Source organism: Eurypyga helias, unplaced genomic scaffold (assembly GCF_000690775.1).
Source record: "Eurypyga helias isolate BGI_N326 unplaced genomic scaffold, ASM69077v1 scaffold20973, whole genome shotgun sequence".
NCBI classification, from domain to species: Eukaryota; Metazoa; Chordata; class Aves; order Eurypygiformes; family Eurypygidae; genus Eurypyga; species Eurypyga helias.
The window spans coordinates 20,031-38,696 of record NW_010242132.1 but is presented as its reverse complement, the minus strand read 5'-3'; the positions used below and the strand labels follow the sequence as shown (position 1 = coordinate 38,696).

General features: G+C 34.3%; 1 protein-coding gene across 1 annotated transcript; it reads right to left on the bottom strand.

Moving 5' to 3' along the window:
- Positions 1-2,861: 2,861 nt before the first annotated feature.
- On the bottom strand, positions 2,862-18,051 carry LOC104507645 (striatin-3-like; the record flags this gene model as incomplete). Its single annotated transcript, XM_010148990.1, has 7 exons — positions 17,951-18,051; positions 12,893-12,966; positions 11,368-11,449; positions 11,024-11,203; positions 10,428-10,560; positions 8,908-9,049; positions 2,862-2,972 (listed from the first exon to the last, which is right to left on the bottom strand). Coding segments are annotated over exons 1-7 (751 nt in total), but the record flags the coding sequence as incomplete, so codon positions are not given.
- Between the last annotated feature and the right edge of the window lie 615 nt (positions 18,052-18,666).

Here is an 18,666-nt window from a genome sequence, read left to right as displayed (position 1 = left end):
CCCACCCCCCCCCATCCCCCCAGGTTTGTGGGTTTGTTTGGTTTTTAATATAAGAACTCTTCAAGAAACCAGTTTTAGGTTATTTTATGGCTGATATTATAAAGGCAAAGTGTGAGGTGATTTTTGGTTCGATGGCTTTTTGGTTGGTTGGTTGGTTGTTTTTTTTTGTTTTACATAGAAACTTTCATAAGTAGTATTTCCACATAACACTGTGACTATCATGACAGAAGAAAACCAAAACAGAGTATGTATTACATTATGAAAACCGTATGTGGTAACAGAAGATGACCTAAATTAAGGTGTCCACTGAAAAGAAAACATACTAATACAGACTACTGAGGTATCAAAACAGAATCAAATATGCTTCTGTTTACTTACTTATCTCTACATTTGGAATGAAAGTTACCATATCTGGGCCAGGGCTAGGAAGACAACAGTCTAAATGCAGATTATGGTAGTTACCAGATGCATATCCAGCCAAAGAACCCATCAGAATATCTGCCCTATAATGCTGTCCTCGAAGTACTGCAAGAGGTGATAGTCAATGCATATTTATTTGATCTTTATGATGATAATGCACATAAGTTCTGACAGAAGTCTGACAATATACTGAAGAGCCAAGTAAGAGATGAATGAATAATCAGAATGAAGTTCATGAACTATCAGAAGCAGGAATCAAGGTGGCCTTTGACACTATTTTCAGTCTCAAAATGTCAAAAGCTGAGAAAAAAAAAATTCTACCAATCAAACAAACAGAATTTAAACAAACCTCTCCAACCTTAAATGTGTATTTTTACTCAATGGAATTCTCATTCAATTAGCTCAGTCATTAGCTCAGCCAGTTTTTAATCTTAAATTACCATCATGAACATGATGCAAGTGCAGAATCTCACAAACAACCCTGTGAGACTACCTATACGAGCTCAGGGTTTCCCAAAGGAGAATTTAAACTGAAAATCCAGAAGTCTGAACAGTGACTTATGTGACCTCATAGCATTGTGACATACTGTTTTCTCCTATATAATCTCTTATGTGAACATAAGGAGGTTTCAAAATTACTTTAGATGAAGAAAATTTCTCCTTTAAAATGCCATGTTTTGACAAAGTAGTTATTTTTGATGGGTGAGAATTATGCTCCTTTTCCAGAAATATTAAGATTTACAGATAGAAAAATTTAAAAAAATGTTAAAAATTCTTGATTACATAACAGCCAAGAAAGCAACAAATGCAGGAAAGAGAAATCCTTTCCAGACAAGCCAAAATGATGTCAGGAAAACAAATCTGGAGGCCTGAGAAGAGTTTTTCATAGAATTTATAGTCCTAAAACTACTTGTCCCTGTTTCATGCTGCTTACCTTGCACAAGCCATAAAGTAGATTCTAAGAGGTGCGGTGGGTGCAAAAATATTAGAATAGAAACAAAAGTAGTTTAATAAACTTGCTGTATGTAATCTAAAGGAACAAGTTTGTTGACAAAAATTTTAAAGTATCCTAAATAATTACTCCACCCCCTGAATTAAAAACATATTGCTGTTTTGCAGCCACTATGCTTCCAAAAGTCTAAAATGAGAAATTTAATAAGAAAGTTTCAAAAGTGGTCCATTTTAGCATTAAAAGGAAGTTCCTAACCTTGCAAAATACTTCATGTGAATTTGGTGTCAACTGTTAGTTTACATTTCAAGTTAGGATACCCACTAGGACCAAGATTACTACTGTAATTTCTAAACAAACTAAAGACTAGGTAAAAATCTTTACTTCAAAGATTTTACATTTGTGTGTGGGTATGTGCAAGTCATGCAAAATTGCTAAAAAAAAAAAAAAAAAGGAAAACAAACCCAACATGCACTAACTGAATTTTAATTTGTTCGATGTTACAAAGTAAAACTCAAATCTTATTAATTACAAATTTCTTCATGAAGCGTTATATTTTAGTAGAGCTTAGTTAATGTATATTCACATGTTTCAAATCAAGGGAAAATTAATTTTTATTAAGTATGACCAGAAAGTGTTATAATATACTTTCAAAATAAAAACACTACAATCAAGGGAGCTTCTCTAGAGTGACACTGATTTGCTAACACTTTGTCCAGTAAGAGCTTTGTAGAGTTGATGATGTAAGTTACAAAACTATTTTTAACAGGTACTTCAATACTGAAGTTCAGCTTAACTTAGATAGTTCAAATAGGTCAGCTGGTCTGAAAAATCTTAAAAGAGTAAAGAGGTGTCAACCAAAACATGGTAACTGCACAGAAAAGTGAAGAACACCACAAAATAAAGATTATATCCTAAACAAGGCCACAAAAAAAATTATTTATATTATAGGAATTTAGGGAATTTGCTTTTGATTGCAAAAATAATCTCAAGGCCATAAATTGCTATCATAGCTTTACTCAAGCTCTTGCTTAAAAAAAAAACAAAAAACAAAAAAAGACAAAACCCAAAACTAAACCCACCCAAACACAACACCCACCCATAACAGTACTGTAGTGTTATACTTTAAGCAGCAGATAACATTTAAATCTTTCAGAAAACATCTCAAGAGTAGGAATATCCTCAAAATGCAAGTTGTTTGTAATTTTTACACTCATATTTCAAATGTTTTATCACTCTCTACCTATTTAACCTTATTTTTTTTTACATGTTTTCAACATTTCTCATGTAGGAAATGGCTGTGAAAGGTTTTGACATATTCACATTCAGTAAGTAGAAAGTTAAAGTTGGTTGCCCCCGTCACAGAAAAAGATGCTTAATGAAAAAAAAAAAAAAAGAAAAAAAAAGAAAAAACAGAACTTGTAAGAAAAAATGTCTTCTATATAGATAGGCAAAAAAGCGTTGCATTACAAGATTCAGAATCTGCACTTACTCTTTACCCCTTTCTTCCCCTTTCGTTCCTTCTTGTACTGTTCCTTCAGTTTACTTATTAGTCCCTGGTCTACATCCCAAACCTCAGCAGTTGGGGACAGGTCATCTTTGTCTACATGCAGCATATTATTAAAAGAAAAGAAATCAGCAATTGGCAATGCAAGCTGTTGGGAGATTTACTATTATAGGTGTATAAAAGAATCAATAAAAGTTCTTAATAAATCTTTAAAGGTGCAGTCTCAGTTTTAAGTTTACATAATACTAAGTCTCATTTCATACAGTTTTCCAAGGCACTGTATAATACCAGTTACATATTTGAAAATTGTATGTTAATTTGTTACAAAGGAGCAAACAAATTAAGCTTTATAAGCAACTGCTTATGTTAGATACTTCAAAATACACAAAAACACATTGGTGTTCAGAAATGATTACTGCATCTTTAGAAAGACAGTGTTAAGAAATTATTCAGCCAGTGTTGAATAAGCAAATAAAAGTATTCATGCTGTAAAACTCATGAAAATGCAAGCTGAGTAAGTCAGTGCCCGTTTATTCATGAAAATCACCATGCATCCTCTCGCACTCATTCTACATGCACAAGAAAGAAACCTTGGTCCTACAAATAAACAAACAAGTCTATAAATACAGATTTTTACATGACATAATTCACATAGATGAATAAACTTACACCCCACTGCATTCCAGCAATTAAATTACAATTCACAGAAATACAACATTCCACAGTAGTTTCAGAAGACATATCTTCTTCTGTTTGACAAATACTGCAGAGCTAATTATTCCCCAAGAGAAGTCAAATCTCCACTTTTCTAAACTATCCATCTCAAACATTTCTGGAAACAGAGAATTAGTAAAAGGAAAAACTTGTTTCTAAGACAAGATGAATGTAACATTTGCAGAATGACTTTTGCTAAAAGACAACTAGGCAGCAACCAAACTTGGTTTGTGTGCCAGTTAAGCTTATGCTCACAAAGTCTTTAGACATAAAAATAATAAAACAAAGTTCCTCACTTCTCAACTTCCAATCATGCCTACAATATCAGTGTTTTCATAAAATGGCAATTTTTAAAGTTATAATCATTACAGTTATAAAAGTGCACAAGAGGAGCCATACACTGCAGAGACAAAGAAACATGCATTTAGGATGCAAAAGAGGAGTTATTCCTATACCATTCACAACAAAACATGGCACCAATGAGAAGATATGCTGGGATACTGCATCTACTGAGAGACCATCATTCAAATAGGGCCGATCAATGACAAACAATCTTGATGAAAGAGGTGGAATATAGAAACTGCAAAGGTGGTGAAGGCATGAAACAGGCAACATAATGGCAACATCCCCTGGGCTGTCCACAAAGAAGTGTGGAGAGGGGAACGGAACAATGATATCCTACACCAAACTGCAGCTACAACCACCAAACTGCAAACACAAAGACCTCAGTCTTTATGCTTGCAGGGCCAAAACACTGGCAGAGAAAAACAGTGATTAGTCAGGAAATACAAAAGGCACAAAAAGGTAAGTCAGAGGATATGGCCAACCAAAAGAGGAAGTAAATTAGGGAACACAACAACAACAAAAAAAAACCCCAAACACTAAAGCTCAATGAAAGGAAATTCAGTTAAGAAAAACATAAAATTTAAAAAAATATATTCAAAGCATCATTAATAAAAGGAAAGTAATAATCTAGGTTGCAGAGAAGGATTTGGGAATTAAACTGAACGAGAAGCTGAACATACGTAACAGCCATAGAATCATAGAATGGTTAGGGTTGGAAGGGACCTTAAAGATCATCTAGTTCCAACCCCCCTGCCATGGGCAGGGACACCTTCCACTAGACCAGGTTGCTCAAAGCCTCGTCCAGCCTGGCCTCCAAGACAGCCAGGGATGTGGCATCCATAGCTTCTCTGGGCCACGTGTTCCAGTGCCTCACCACCCTCTCCATGAAAAACTTATTCCTGATACCTAATCTAAATCTTCCCACTTTCAATGTAAACCAGTTACCCCTTGTCCTATCACTACAGGCCCTTGTAAAAAGACCGTGTCCCCCCCTCGCCCAGGTTCCTTGTAGGCCCCTTCAGGTAATGCAGCAGTAAAATTAAACAAAGAAAAAAAAAGCCACAACAAAACTGACAATCTGGTATGTTTTAAAAGATGTGTTGTATTAAACCAGGAATAGTCCATTTAATTCAGTGATGATGATGACGAAACTGAAGTAACATGTCCAGTTTGTGTTCTACACTACAAGTTCACAAAATATCTGTAGATTGCAAAACAAACAGGGCCTTAAGATATCAAGACAAAGAATTTGAAGGAACCATGCTCAGTCAACAGAAAACACGAAAAACACAAGACTGCAAACATAAATACTCAAACAACGCTATCAGCTGCTGAAATGTAGGTCATAAATAGAAGCCGAGGTAAAACACTAACTCCAATTAATAAGAGAGGCTGCAAAATGAATTTCAAAGATTTTTAGAAAAACCCAGCAGTGTTTCTCTCTGGTATGCCTAGATACACTTAGCTATTTCAGAACAGAGCCATGTAACCCTGACCACCTCTGTAATTCCTTCCCAACTTCCTCAAATTGCCTGAAGTGTTTATAACCCACACTAAACTGACATCAGGACAGTGAAGAGGACCCAGGATGTCCACCCGCCAATACCATTCAGTGGATAAAGGATTTTTTTTTCCTCTAAATTAAAAAGATGACCCAACAGACACTGAATTTCAGTCACACACTGCCACTCAGAATTCTGGGCAGTCATTCTCTGACTCATGGTCCATCTGCAAATGGCACTTTTGTGTTTCATGAAGAGGAGAAATTCAGTGATGAATACATAGTTAGTCACTGAAATCATAAGCAGAATAAAAAGACTACATAATATCTGTAATGTGTAACAATATATAATAATATATATTTATTCCTGTTTGCTTATGCAAGCGGAAGTTCTATATGCATCTTTTTCTTGATAATAGTATATCACCACAAGGTATTTATAAAATTTTAATCTTAAAATATACATTAATTTCTGAATGTGCTGCATACTTTAACTGTTTAGTTAACATTGTTTGAATTTGCTCATATTTCAAAATTTTGAAGATTAGCTGTTGCAAAGTAAAACATGCTGCATGACAGACACTTTAAATCACTATGTCTGAAAGTAATTTAAGACTCAAAGTATATTAAATGAAGCACTTAAGCCGTATTATAGGAATGAAGAAAAAAAAAAAAAGGGCAACCTAAACTTCCACTCTGTAGCTGGTTTGCAGAAGTCTCCAGGAGCCAAAATTTAGCTACCAAAGTTTAGTGAGATATTTTAGCATACCTGAAGTTAGACCTACAGATAATACTTTGACAGTTATGTATTGAAAGTAATAACAAATCAAGAATAGGCAACAGGTTTAGAGCCTAAACATCAGAAGTTTGATTCCAGATACTAAATTAAAGCATTTTAAAGAAATACACATGGAACATTTACATTTTTTTCAGAGATCCTAAATCTTTGCAAGAGTCAGAAGTGCTAGGAGGATGCCAATGACAGGAAAACCAGAACAGGAAGAAAAAAAAGCTGAGGAAAAAAAACCAGAAGAGAGCAACTACTTACATTATGAAGAAAAATAAGAATTATAACTGAAATTGTGAGTTTGCTGATGAAATTGTTTAGAAAGTAATGGCAAGTATTTATTTAAATGAAGTTCCCCCTAAATACATAAAGTGGACAGACCTGGAGATTGAGTAACATGACTTTCACAGAGTTCAAAATAGTGTGACAGGCTAAAATAAATTAGTTTAGGCAATGTATTATTTTATTTTAGAAGACAATTAAGTGGGACAATATTTGAAATGTTATTTTTGATGGGTAATAGAACAGCACTGACTTCAAGTGTTTCAAATTTACACACTCATCTTTAAAAATTACACACTTTACCCCAAGACCCGATAGATCATGTCCTTAAACATGCATTTAAGGAAAGAACAGCTGTACTAAAATCAGGGACATACTATGAAAAAAGCATTGCTACTACAGTTGGAAGTGTCTTCTGACTCATTTAAATAGCCTCACTCATTTAAATAAGCTAGTACAAAATATACAAACTTATGGATACTGTCTTCATGTAACAAAATGCAGAACACTACTTCTGAAGATCAAAGTAGGTTTATAGTTGTTTCCTCCTCCCCACTTCCTTGCCTCAGACATGAACCTTTTGGGAACAATGGAATTGCTGCAGTTAAACCAGCTGTCATAAAAAAAAGCTGTCACAGTGTGTATAAACTCCTAAAATGCTCTGCACACCACTTTTGCTATGCATTCACTTAAACTGTAATAAAAGACATTCTCACTGCTCACTGAAAAGTGTGGTGGGACAATTTGATTTTTAAAGTGGATTTTAAAATTTCATTGTATTTTAACTTTGGGACAACAACCAAACTGCTTGAAAACAAGTCAGAAAAAAATTAACTTGCAAAGTCAGCACTGCAAATAAAACAGAATTCCCCCATTCTGGGTAGCTACTTGAGAAGATGACAGAGATATAATATGCTGAAAAGTAATCCTGAAAGCAATGACTTGGAGTTTCAATAGACAAGCTAACTCATGAAGTTTCAGCAGTGTGCTGTGAAAAAATGGCTAAATCTTTGACTGCATGTATTATAGTATCAATCTGTCTTTCCTTCTATATACAGAAAGTTCTAGCTTATCTTAAGGTAAGAAAGACATGCTAGAACCAGAACTTTCTGCATCACTATACATTTGAAGGGATGTGGCAGACAGAGTCAAAACCTCGGCTTCCAGGCCTATGAGATGTCTTAAGCGGAGGGACTTGCCTGTTTGGCTAAATTAAAAGACGTCCAAGAAACTAATCAAATTACATTGCCTTCAAAGACAAACAACACCAAGCAACTAAAATGCTTCTAGAAATAAATAGGTATTACCAAAGGTAAAGGTAACTGTTCATCCAGCGTCACCTTCCAACTAGAAACTGAGTTTTAAAAATAAAGGTGACTAACCCTTTGATAGTAATTTCCAGGAAGGAATGCTTTCTAATCCTTGGTACCTTCAAAATCAAGACTGGATGATTTTCCTGGAAGATGTGTCGGTATTTTGATTACTGCAAGTCTTTATAATTCTGTTTGCTCACTGTAGTGTTTATCGAAGTATGCCAAATTCATTGCCTTTTTTGTGTTTTGACATTCATTTTATGTGTTTTGACATAAAATGGTCAAACAAGATTATGTAGTGGTGCTTTTTGGCCTTATAATGACAGACTTGCAGTACGCAATCACAAAAGTATTGTACCACAGTTCAGAAACCAAGATGGTCCATTTCCCATTTCAGGGCAGATGTGAATTGCTTGGTTCATTATTCTTTTTCCTACACAAATTCTTTCCCTCTTTCAATTTCTTCTATTGAAACATGTAGGCTTTTGGAGTTTCTAACAGTATATTTTGTTTCACATCAAATTAGTAACCTACTTTATTTTATTATTACTCTAAAATGAAAATAAATAAATAAAAAGGGCCAGTACAAAAGTGAATTTTTTGATTCTACTAACGCAAGCCACATTAGCAATAGCATCTAAAAATGAAAAAAATACTAATAGCCCATTTTTACAAGTACAAAGAAATCAATTTAACTTGAGCACAGAAAGTTTAAAGCTCCTCATCAGAAACAAACAGGGGAGAAAAAAATATCTAGATTTGAAAACCAATTTAATTCAGGTATAAACCCATTGAGAATCCTAGCTTTTTTTATTCAACAAAGAAAATATTCTCCTATTTCAGTTTTGGAATCAAAACCAAAACTTGAAACAAATGCACTATAATCGTACTTGTGACAATTACAACAGCACAACTATGTATATATACACACATATATATCTATCTACATGAATAAAAGCATTATCTAAGCATCAGCATTTAATCATCACAGTCATCCACACATCCACACCACCTTAGTATATTGCAACTCTTAGGTACTATCAGGAACAAGTATTCCTTTATGTCTAAATGCTTTTTTTAGCATCTTACCCCACTCTGTTCCATCTCCTGAACTTCGAGCTTCTCCAGCTCCCTCACCATCTTCAGCTGTCACTAAAAAATCAAATTCTTTCAAAGCTTCTTCAGTATCGGGGTCATCAGTAAGGTCAGCAGCTAATCCTTCATTACCAATCTGCAAGCAGATAAACATTTTTCTGCATTTGAATCACAAACAGGTTTTTTACTCAAATATTTAGGTTTGAAGTTATACAGATTACTCTGAGTACTTGGTTACAGGGGAAAATATTTTTCAACATGATATGTAGAAAAAGACATTCAGATTTAGAACTGTTTATTAAAAAAAAAAAAAGAGAGAAAAGCCCAATCTATTAATCACCAGGAAATGAAAAGAACACTGACACTAGGTTTAGCAACGGAAACAATCCTATACATCCCAGTCTTCACATTTTTTAAAAAAATATCGATTGGAGAATCTTGTTGTTTTCTTGCAATGTCAATAGCTCTGCAAAAAAGCTTTACAAACAAAATGTGTTTCCTACTGGTCCAGAAGCTTTTTTTCTTTTCTCTTTCCAGCTCTATTTCAGTATTAAACATAAGCTTGGACAATACTGTGAAGACAGGTGAATACTGCACCTTCACCTTAAACAAAACAGACAACCCCTGTACCAAGTGATCAGTGAAAAGTTTTCTTTTGTTCTGCAGGTGAAGAAAATTTCCACATGGGGTTATATTTCTGTGGGTCACACAATATCCTTACGCTTTTGCAGAAAAGGCAATTTTTACAAAGATGACTATAAACGATCCTTCTACTTTCTATAAAAAGAACTAGCTTTATCAAAAAAGTCATTACACATACGTAACGTCTTCATATGTGCTTGGAGACTATGTATTAGATAAAAAGTTTATCTACTGCCTTAGAACAAAAAAGATTCAACCAATTGCTTGTTTAATGTATTTACCAGAAGTACAAGTTAATACAGAATTTATGGTGGAAAACCCTTCCTGACAAGTCAGGTTGGGAGATTAAGACCTGTGTCAAGACGAGCTAACGCTGCTAGCTGTTTAAGAAAATTCAGTGTAGCCAAAGGGGCCATCATGCTACAAAATACTAAGCAAAGAGTAATAAAACTGTCAGTACAACATTCATAAATCAACTTCTTTACATAAGTAAAGTCCAGTGACAGGGAGACTCTTCCAGTACAGGAGAAAAAGAACCAAAACCTAACAGGTAATACAGTCTATCCTACCTAGAAAGCTGCTCACAGAACGGAAAACTAAAGAGGAAAGTGAAACAGAACAGAACTTAATTGAACCTTAAACAGAAGGTTTCTGGAGAGAAGTCTCTGCTAGGCTCTAGTCATATTCAGTAAAAAGTTTTCAAGGCAACTAAACCACCACATTTACCAGTAACACATCAGCTTACAATTCATTCGCGTAACGCACGTACAAAAAGAAACATTATAACATATATATAATCACAAGGAAAAAAAATTGCCTTTTTAAGGCAATTTCAGAGCTATATTAAAAAAAAAAATCTTAAAGTATTTTACTTTGTGTTTCTTATTTATCCGGTGCTTTTCTTTTCCTTCTGCAATATCTTCAATCATGTCACTCTCCTCTTCTTCATCACTATCATCTGCGTTTTCTAAGAAGTTAAATGTTTCAAGAACATCACCAGAATTCCTACATAAATAAAACATCAACAGAGAATCCACTTTACTTGCCAGAGAGATTTTAGAAGACTAATCACATTAACTGCAATTGCTACCTAACACCTTAAGAAATTTAAAAGTAGCAAAACAACAAGAAATGGTTTTATGAAGTTTTTACAACTGCCTAATAATATAAAAGCACCACTCAGCAGAATCTTTTTCCTTAAAATAACACCTCCAAAGTGGTTTTATTACATAAATTCAGCTTCAGTACACTATTTATTTCCCCATAGATAATATACAATATACATACATGTATGTAAAACAGATTCATTATACATGGGAAAATATGTATTTCAGTTAAGTTCATACTCATCTGTAGTCAGCTACACTCACAGATGTTCAGACTCTAGAGGTGAAAGTTCAGTGTGAACTGAACAGTTATCAATGACTAAGTAAAACAAACTTTATGCATTTCTTATATTTTCACTTACCTTTTGATTTCCTGTCCCTTTTGTTTTGATGAAGGAGATTCACCCCCATTGAGGATCTGTTCTAAGTTCTTTGTCTCTACTGAACCATTTGGTTCTGAATTGGAGAGCCCAAGCAAAGATCTTACCCGCTGGGAGCGTACATCCAATATTGTATCTGTATAACCTACTTCCTGAAGATACCTAAATGTATTAAGAAAAGAAAGCATATTTGAGGGAAAAGGAAAGAAATCAGTATTGACTTAAGTGCCCATGTCAAATACTCCATTTCATAGAGTAAATATATATATACAGCTCATGCTTCAGGGAAAAGTTTGAATACACCAATATGCAACAATGTTACTTACTGTCTTAGTAACTGTCTGCCTTGCTTCCAAGTCAATTGGCTATTCTGAGGTACTGCAGGAACCTCGGTATCTTTGGTTTCTTCTGAAAGATACAGTATCATAGTTGAGTGGGGTTTTTTGGTCCTGGTTTCGTTGTTGTTATGCTGGTTTTTGTTTGTGTGTTTTAAGATAAAGAAACCAATAAAACTAAAAGCAAATCCTAAAAAAGCTTTAAATTAGATGCAGTCTTATGCAGTTCCTCCCCCCGTTTCTTTGCTGAAGCGTCAAACAATTTAACAGAACCAGTTAAAAAAATCCTGAGCCCTTACATGCAGAAAAGAAACGACAAAAATATTTAGCTTGTACACAGAAGAAAACATTGCCCTGATCAGCTGTAGTATTATTGCTACGAAGACATGCTATACATCTTTCACAAAGCAGAGATACTTAGAAAGCAAGATGGAAAATACAGTTAAAATAAGAGAAGCAGTGACATATATCAGCGTTTGGACAAATCAAACATCAAAATCAACCGAAGTTTCACACAAATTCCATTAGTTTACTATCAGCAATTAAAATCTAGACCCACTGCACTTCTACTATGGCAGAGATTATTAAACTGTTAATTCGTACCATGTTTTAGGATTTTAACATCTAACTTATATTGCTTTTAAAAATACATGAAAAATACCATAAAACAAGACACATGAACAATGATCTCTCTTCACAACTAGGCATAAAGTACCCAAAATGTGGCACTTATTAAATCAGAAAACAAACAGGCAAAAAAAAAAGGGGGGGGGAATACAAATCTGTAGACCACAACTTTAAGACACATTACACAAATAGAGGCCAACTGTGTGACTTCCTGAGGACTTTCAAGGGATGTCACATGCAGTTCTGCTTATTAAACAGTCCAGTGATGTTATGAAAAATGCTTTCCTCTAGCTGCAATTATTGTGATGAGCACACCAGTTATGATCAACTTTTATCTACATTGCAGAATCAGATGCGCCCCAGAGTATCAATAAGGATAGCCTAATTTTTCTCTTGGACTTTTTTTTCCTTGATTTAAGATAAAAACAGAAGCTCAACAACATTTTTTCCAGGCCAATGCAGTACAAATTTTTATCTCATTCTTTAAAGACGAGTATCCTACAAAAGTATCAAAAAAACCCACTATTTCTTATGCTTATTCTGCACTTATGCTTTCCTTAAGGATGGATGGCACAATGGCAAAAAAATATTAAATCCTTCAAGAAGAGATATTCTAAAAAATAAAGAGACAAAGCAGCTAAATAAGGAATTATGTATCTTTATTTAAAGCTTTATGCTACATATGGAGCTCATCCAAAAAAGGAAGCATGGATTAATTCTGATTTTCAGAGTAAACAATATTTACACACTACCAAAGCTTTCCTGGACATCTTCTCTGTAACACACTTAAGGAGAGTGAGGGGAAGAACAAAAGCTGTAATAAATCAGAGGAAATCTAAAACCGTGTATAAACAAATTATAGTAAAACAGATTATTGTAAATAAGTTACCTGATTCAAAAGTTGGCAGTTTCAAGTCACCTTGGTTTAATTCTGTGCCATATTTTAATTTATGATATTTTGCCCTGAAAAAGTACACAAATGTTTAACAAATTAGCATACAATGCTTTTATCCACTCAAATCAATCTATTATTACCATTTAAAACAATCATGCTATCACACCAGAATTTATTTAAAATAAAACTGTTCTAATAATTCTTGCACCATACAATTACTTTTACTCTTTCAAGAACACAGTTTTGAGATAACCTTCTTACATTCACAATTATCAAATAACTTATCGATGAGAGTTTAGCATGTTCTCCAAGAATGTGACTTTTTTTTCGTGTGTCAGCTACTGAGAGAACCTTTCAAAAACCAGTAGGTTCAACTACTTGGCAGATTACTTTTACAGCTTTAACACTGTCATAGGCAGCCAATCGCATTATGATGAATGAATCTCACATTTGGGATTCCTGACTTTTTGCCACCTTCATTTTATACTTCAATTTCTCTCCTGCTGTCTTAGAATAGAGATCTTTCCGATTGAAAAGCAATCTTAAGAGTGCTAGTTTCCCTCATCACATGTATTCTCTTACTGATTTTCTCTTCATTGACTAAAAGCTTAGCTTCCAATTCCTGCTCAGTCCACCTATGCAAACATGCCTCACCCCTCCTCAACTCCTGATCTCTCTCATCCTCTAACCCCTCCTTCACCACCACTTTAAAAAAAAAAAAAAATCATTCTTAGTGATACTGTTTCCATACAGATATGCATAAGCTTTCCAAATCTTATTCTCTACCGAAGCTGCCCATCAAATTGTCTTCAGCTTCCTTTACCTCCAGGACTATCACATGAACTACCTACACCTATATCCTGGAATTCCCTCATTTTATCCTAGACCTTTCACAATTTGACTTTTGCCTCATAGATCCTCTGCAAAAATACTCAAAATCTCAGGGAAAAGAGCACTAGATGTTCTGCTGCAGAGCCAAGGTCACAGAGCTCTGTAAAGATAGTTAGCAGCCACATTTTAAATAAGTCCCTATAAAATACAGTGGTCTGTAACTCTAAATTAAACAATTTACCAAAGTTTTCCAACTAACTGAACCATATCTACGTCTCACCCATTTTAAAGACTACTCTCAAATATGAAACTTTGAGAAAAGTTACATAATGAAATATAAGCTAGACAAAACCAAGGATTTCCAAGAAATCTTCTCAAATGGCTGAGACACTGCTGCATGTTTTTCCAAACTGAAGAGAAAAAATAATCTAAAATGCTGCCTGATACGTGGAAAATTTTCTTCTAAATTAAAGGCATTGCTGCAAAAATTGCAATTAGGAACAGTCATTAACAAACTGTCAATAGATGGCACTAATCGTCCTTTATAGTAAGACAAGATCCTGCATTGCATAGCAATTACATTGTAACTAAAAAACTGTAAGTCTCCTAAAGGCTAGGTATGTGTTGTGTGAACTGAATCTGACCAACTCCCAACTGAGTAATAATTTTTGTAATTACTTGTGAACATGTTCATATTTCATCCAGGTGCCAGTAAGACTTTCTATCCTAGGTGCTCTCTTTGAACAGAGAGACAAAGCTTTGTTCCACACTGTAATAGGGCAGTGTTAATCAAACTTTCCAGATAAAATGCACATATTGTAATTTATATCCCCTAAAAACTATTGGGCATTTTGGGGAAGAAACCTCAAATAATCAAAATTACAATTTCTTAATTATTTTCCAGTTAAAGAAAAGTCAAGAAGATGTTTTTGTTCAATTAAAAATTAAGTCAACAAAGCACTATAATTGAAAAGTCAACCTAAATTTGGTCGATTTAGAACTGAGGTAAATACTATTTGGGAGCAGTTATCCCATTCTGGAGCTACAATTTCAAAACATGAATTTAAGTTCTGCTTTAATTTTTCACTAGAGAAGATAATTATTTATCTGACCTAAAATTATACCTGTGACTAGCCACTGCAAATAAGCCAAAATACTGCTGCATGTAATAAGATCACTTATGTCTTTCACGTAACAACTGACACTCAACTTCAATTTTACAGTAATTAATCTTAAATTCCGATAAACTATATATTTGCATACATATTCCTCTCTGTAGTGTCACACAAACAAGGGTAATTATTACACTCCTTAAAAAAAATCACTAACAAGCTACAGTATTTTTACAAGTCTGACATTATTCCCCCACACCACACAGTAACTGAATTCTACAAGAAGCATCTTTAGAACCCTTTGAGTATTGACTTGCTATTCTTCTAAGACTAGGTTCCCAAGAGTGAAAGAGGACAAATGCCCTAAGCTGATTTAACTGCTAGCTGCTATTTAACTGTTGAATCCTACCACTCAGTTGCAAGGATATAAGCCAGCTCCAGTCCAAACTCCATGAAGTCAAAACGTAGCCACAGTTTTATGATCTCAGCAAGTCTTAATAATTTTAACACAGCACTGTGCTAATGAAGATTGGAGTAGAATGGCTCAAATACACAAAAGTCTGGCTGGGTCTGCAAAGCACCATAAAGGATTATCCACTAGATACAAACAAAAAATCCCATACATATAACTAATTAAGGACTAATTTTATTACAAAATTTCATACAGAACAACAAAAATATTTAAGGACATCAAAATAAACAACATTATCACACCTGTTACGCCCATACTTAGAGATAGCAAATTAGAAATACCAAATTATTTTGAAACTATTACTGCATTTATTATTTAATCTTACACACTGATATGTCCTGCTTCCTACCTGTTTTTCTGACACAATAGTCATCATTGTCTGAATGAGTTTGTTTCTGACTCCCTAAAATCTGATATTTCACTGCATGAAACCTTTTGACACCATCAAGGTGTTGGCCATTAGAGTAGGAGAAAGGGTGCGTGAGGGAATCAGATTCAATACTGCAAACTGCTGTCAACAATTTTAAGATCTGAAATTCTCAGAACTTATTTTGCTTTGGGTCTGATTTCGTTATTAGTTGTCATTCTTCATTCAGAGTAACACTGGCAAAATCACCCCAAGCCTCCCATCTATTATTCTGACCTCTTCGTGCAGTGCAACAACCAAGAAACTAAAATACTGTAATTCTTGAATGATTTACTGACAAGTCAGTACCTGTTTGCTTTCCTTACTCAATTCATCATACTTTTGCAATTAGATCCCCTTAAACTACTGGGCATTTGTAACACAAACATAACAGAAAGCTTCCTCGTTGCCTCCCACACATTCACCAGTCAACGCCAGAGTTTCAGTTCCTGTTTTTAGCAATCTTCATGACAGTTCTGGCTGGGATTTAGCAAGGATTTTCCTCTTGAAAAGTATGCAGCATTGGCTTGTACACACTGGCTGCAAGAACTGAAACAAACTGTATGTTTCTGCTCTTCTGCTTCTGTTGTACATATGCTTACAAGTTTCTTGCCCATCAAATTAATTTTGGAATTTCATGGGAATTCAAACTACAAAGCAGCTTCAATTTCAGGGGAAAGCTGGTATGAGGCTTCACCAATGCCCTTCACCTTCAAGTTCTCCATTCTGTTATGTGATGTCTTCACACTCCAGCTGTAATTAATTGTCTCTGATTTGTCTCAGTAAGTAGGCAATCCTCACAGCCTTATGGTGTGCATTTGTATAAAGTCTCTGTGTGCAGCACCCAGAATTATTACTGCCAAAATAAGCAAAATTGTTTCCCTCAACTTCAGAGAGTTACTATACCCAAGACACTCGAGTCTGCCATTACAGCACACTATTCCTTTGGATGTTCTTTAAAGGAAGAGTATGTACACCCCAACACTTTGCATGCTTTTCATCTGCCTTGAATCCAGAGTGAGCTGCCTGTTAGCTGTACAACATAACCATGTAACTTTAGTCCTACACTGGTTGGAAACCTTGAATTACTTTCTCTTTCAAGGACAGGGCTAAAAGAAAATAGATCCTTTCTGCCTTCTACTTCACCAGAAAATACATGATCTGCCAATCTGCTTTCCAGATGAACATTCACTGTTTTTTGAAGCACCTTTTTACTGGGTATTTCACATAGAGGGATATAGCCATCCTTGCCAAAACATTAGTTTTTAATACGGAGCCAATTAATCAGGGTTATTTCCATACTAATCACTTACTACTAGTACTAATTTATAATGTAAAACATATTTACACATACTTACTCTTCAACAACTTCAAAACATTCAGGTAAAGACTCACTACACACTCTGCTACAAGTTTTTATGTTTACTCTGGCAGAAATGTTCCCCTCAAATCAAAATAAACAAATAAAAGCTACCTATTTTGTTGCCTGATCCTCAAGATATTTACACTGTTGGATTCAGCTACTTTGTAAGAGCAAGATAAAATTAAATTTAAGATTTGAGTCCACCACTGGAAGTATAAGAAGATGACAAGATTATTTTCCTAGTGGTTTTTGCAAAATTAACTTCTAATTTGGGTCAAATGAAATAGACAATAGAAAAGTACGTAGATTTGAAGGTCATTAGCCTGCATGGACTGATTAGAATTTTTATTTTGCAAGCATTGAATTAATGTTACATAAAACACACCTACTGAGACTAGCATCTACCACATGAAAAAAACAATACTTCAGAATATAAAAATTAGTATTAAAGGATTGTGTTCTGCCACATGTTTTCATCATGCAACACATACAAATTAGTTGTAGGGAATCAAGAGAACACTATTTCTTCAGCCTTTCAAATTTAATACCACTGAAGAGAAGGTAAAGTTACAGTAATAAGGTTTCCAAATGTTTTTGGAATGTTTGTTCTTCCTTAGCATACTATAACTCAGGAAGGGCAACTGTCTGATTTAAACTTTCTGTGTTTAAGACACAAGTTCAAACAATTTGAAAATTGCATAACTTTTTATTATAGCAGACAGAGCATTTTATCAGAAAACATAGTGTAAGGATGACCAACCATAAAGACAGTTTACATAAGTAACTGTAGAATCACTAGTAAAGACAGTTTACATTACAGACTAAAACGAGTTCCATCACGTTAAGTCTGAATAATTTGTATACCTACCTTTCTTGTTTTAATGCATATTCTAACATTTTTATTCTTCTCACTAAATCTTTCTTCAAATTTTCTTGACCCTTTCTTTCCCCTTGTAAAAACGCTATCCGAGCCTGAAAACACAAAAAAGTGAAAGATAATAGATTTTACTCCAATCTGTTCCAAAATCAAGCCAATAAAGTCTGTCTCAAAAGGAAAAAAACCCAAACAAACAAAAAACCCACACAAACCTCCTCAGTGTTTTGCAGTCATTAGCAACAAAAATATTTCTGCCCTATGGGGTGATTATTATTTTCTGTTCATAAATGTTGGGGTGTTTGTCTTGAAATAAAGGTATTAAAGTTAGTATAGTAAGTCTAAAAGAAAAAGGCACAAACAGCAGTCATATGAAACAATTTAATATATGCACACATTTTAGTCCTTATGGCATCGCTAGCATAAATCCTATTATACATTTTTTTCCAAAGTCATGTTAAAATAGGTACAACACATAGTTTTAAGCAATTCGGTTTTATTGCCAGTATATTGAACCAATTAAGAAATGGATACATGAATTCAAATACAGATTTCACAAAACCATTATACAGAAAACAACTGTATTTTATGGATCCACATTTTACGTTCTATTGAAGAAAGCCAAAGGTTAGCATATCACAGAAGAACTGGGTTTAGTGTGCTGTTTGACATGGAGAAAAATGATTTTTTTTTTAAAGCATTAATCATAC